Below are 3,125 nucleotides of genomic sequence, written 5' to 3'. Positions count from 1 at the left end.
CACTAACCCATAGCCATCCCAGACAGGCCTTGCTATCACTAACCCATAGCCATCCCAGACAGGCCTTGCTATCACTAACCCATAGCCATCCCAGAGAGGCCTAGCTCTTATTACAAGTAAGAAACAAAGGGCTGGCCAAAGCCACAAGCCACAAGGAAACATTATATTGCTTAAGGTCACATGGATACGAAGCCCAGCGCCAGAATTCCGCTATCAGCTCAACTGTAGATCAGTGCTCTCTCTGCTTCATCATGCTATAGAAGCTTCTAGAAAAGATGCCCTTCACCTTTCCCCCTGCACAAATGAAGGTTAAGAGGCATGTTCTAATGCCACCATGGCAGAGTCTGAACGGGGAGGTGGGAGAGTCCAGACAGAAGCTTGGGAAATAGGTCTAGGAAAACTGCTGCACCCCTCAGCTTTGTGCCACCCCGCGAGCAACTCTAGACTCTCTACAAAGCAGAAGTGTGGGAAGGTGGACGAAGGCATGAGCTGCAAATACGCTTATTAAGACTTTCCGTAATGTTGAAGAAAATCATCCATGTTATCCCTATCAGAGAATGTAAAATGAGAGTGAGGAAGGGAAGAACCCCCCCCCACCCCATGTTTTATAGTGATTGCTCCTGGAAGTGTCCTCCCATGAGAACTATTCGAAAGTTATACATTTTAAACATAGTATCATATAGGGGACGTATTGCAAACTAAAAGCCTTGTGTACTAATTGTGAAAAACAAGGGATCACGTTGTCATAAGGCTGCACAATTTACTCGAACACCGAGTCGCTAATGTTGAGCTGACTGGATTGGTAGCCTCATATTGTCTCCTGAGCAGTCCCCTGCATCTGTTATTGGGAACCAAGTTGCTTCATTAGCAAGCAAATAGAAATAAGTGTCCAACCACTTCATTTCCCATGGGAATCTTCAGCCTCATCGTTAAAGGGACAAGCGTGACTGCACATGGCATGCAGGCCCAGCACTTAGGAGGTAGAGGTATGAGGGTCATGAGTTAAAAACCAGCTCGGGTTACATAGCAAGACCTTGGAGGGAGAACAGAGGATGAAGAAAGAAAAGAAGCAAATAAATTACAGCAACCTTCCGACCCTTGTACCCACACAGAACAGTGATCGTCAAGGAAGAAAACAGCACACTGTTTCCCAAACTGCAGTACAAACAGTTTCCTGTTCTGTTCTGTTCTGTTTGGCTGGTTTGACTGGCCTCAAGGTCCTTCCACCTGAGTTCCCAAATGCCAGGCTCGCAGATGTGCACCACCATTCCCAGATGCACGGTTATCTTTTTAGGTTCCAACTTGTCCTACCATAATTCTGCTTTTAAATGAAAATGCCTAAAGAAGACAAAATATCACTAACCGTGAAATTAAAAGTGTCAGCAGGAGATGAGCGAGGGCTCTCCCTATGGAGAGGTGACTCTGTGGTTAAAGCACTGGATGCTCTTCCAGAGGACCCGGGTTCAAGTCCCAGCACCCACATGGCAGCTTACAACTGTCTGCAACTCCGGTTACAAGGGATCTAAAATATCTTATGTCCTTGGCAGACCAGGCACACAAGAGGTGAACAGACATCCATGCGGCCAAAACACCCATACATTAAAAATACAACAGAAGATTCTGGATACACACATGTTTTCCTTACCCCACTCCAACTCCTCTTCACAACACACAAGGCCCTCCCCCCAGCTGCTCATTCGGAAAGGCTTCATTCTTCAGGCTAAAAGAGACAAATTGCTGACTGGTAAGATGCCTTAGTAAAGGTAGACGCCTGTACCCCACATTCATATTCCCTCTCTCTCTCCCCCTCCCCCTCCCTCCCTCCCTCCCTTCCTCTCTCCATCCCCCCTCTCTCCCCTCCTTCTCCCCCCTCTCCCCCCCACATGCTTGAAATGTTCGAAGGAACAGCTTGAAGGACACATTGAATGTGGGTGGGGTTGTCGTGAGTGTCTGAAGTCTAGCCCCAATAAGCCATGCAGGTGTTGCAGGTTTTGACACAGAGACGATCTGAGGTGACAGGGGAATGTGTGCCTTGGACCTTTGCTCTTAGCCATACTCGGCGTAACCTGCTGACCCCTCTTTCCTCAGGTGCGAGGTGGGCACAGACAGCTGGTCTCAGTGCAATGACACACCTGTGAAGTTCGCTCGCTTTCCAGTCACCGGCTTGATAGAGGGTCGTTCCTACATATTCCGCGTCCGAGCTGTGAATAAAACTGGAATAGGCCTGCCATCTCGAGTTTCTGAGCCCGTGGCTGCTCTGGATGCAGCTGAGAAAGCTAGACTTAAAAGTAAGCCCTCTTCGTTTCTCTACATCTTCCCCGCACCTTAAAAAAAAAAATACTGCGGTGTCACTGCAAGTAATTCCTCTTCCGACCACGAGAGGGCGGCAAGAGTAAAACATCTATTGGTGATCTGAAACTCCTGTGGTTCGGGTAAAAAATATTTGCTTTTGGTTCATTTTCTGAGCTTTTTAAAAACCTATTTTATTTTATCTTTATAAAATTACTCAGAAAAATGTATCTTGATAATTTGTGTTCTAAACTGTAGGCCTGGAATAAAATATGGGAACAAAAGCCCAAAGTTCATTTTTATTCACATTGTTAGTGTATTCCAAATATAACTGGATTTATGGTTCAAAGTGATTTTCTTTCTTTCTTTTATTCTTTTTTTCTTTCTCCTCCTCCTCCTCCTCCTCCTCCTCTTCTTCTTCTTTTCCTTTTTTGGTTTTCGATACAGGGTTTCTCAGTGTAGCTTTGGAGCCTGTCCTGGAACTCACTCTGTAGGCCTCAAACTCACAGAGATCCACCTGCCTCTGCAGTACCCAGCCAAAGTGAATTTCTTTACCTTGAAGTCTTTGTCCAAGTATTACTATCCAATCCTGTGGGCTTCTCCATGTTGATTAAAAAACACATTTACATTTGACCCAAATTTGGGTTTCCCTTTAGGTAATATAAAATAATCTTGAGCTGTCAAGATGGCCCAGCAGGTAAAGGCTGCCAAGCCTGACTATCTGAGTTCAAGGCCTGGGGCCCATGTGGTGGAAGGAGGGTGCTAGCTCCTGCGATTGCCATGTGGTGGAAGGAGGGTGCTAGCTCCTGCGATTGTCCATGTGGTGGAAGGAGGGT

At 46.3% G+C, this 3,125-nt stretch overlaps 1 protein-coding gene across 1 annotated transcript in view; it reads left to right on the top strand.

The window, feature by feature from the left end:
* The window catches only part of Myom1 (myomesin 1), a 137,408-nt gene that overhangs the window by 54,717 nt on the left and 79,566 nt on the right, over window positions 1-3,125 (top strand). The window contains exon 12 of the mRNA XM_013353954.2: window positions 2,089-2,288. Coding sequence (XP_013209408.1) covers window positions 2,089-2,288 — 200 coding nt within the window. The remainder of the gene's footprint in view (window positions 1-2,088; window positions 2,289-3,125) is intronic.

The sequence above is a fragment of the Microtus ochrogaster genome, unplaced genomic scaffold, assembly GCF_000317375.1.
Source record: "Microtus ochrogaster isolate Prairie Vole_2 unplaced genomic scaffold, MicOch1.0 UNK20, whole genome shotgun sequence".
Taxonomy (NCBI): Eukaryota; Metazoa; Chordata; class Mammalia; order Rodentia; family Cricetidae; genus Microtus; species Microtus ochrogaster.
The sequence above is the reverse complement of the archived record's forward strand: the minus strand, read 5'-3'. Positions and strand labels throughout refer to the sequence as shown.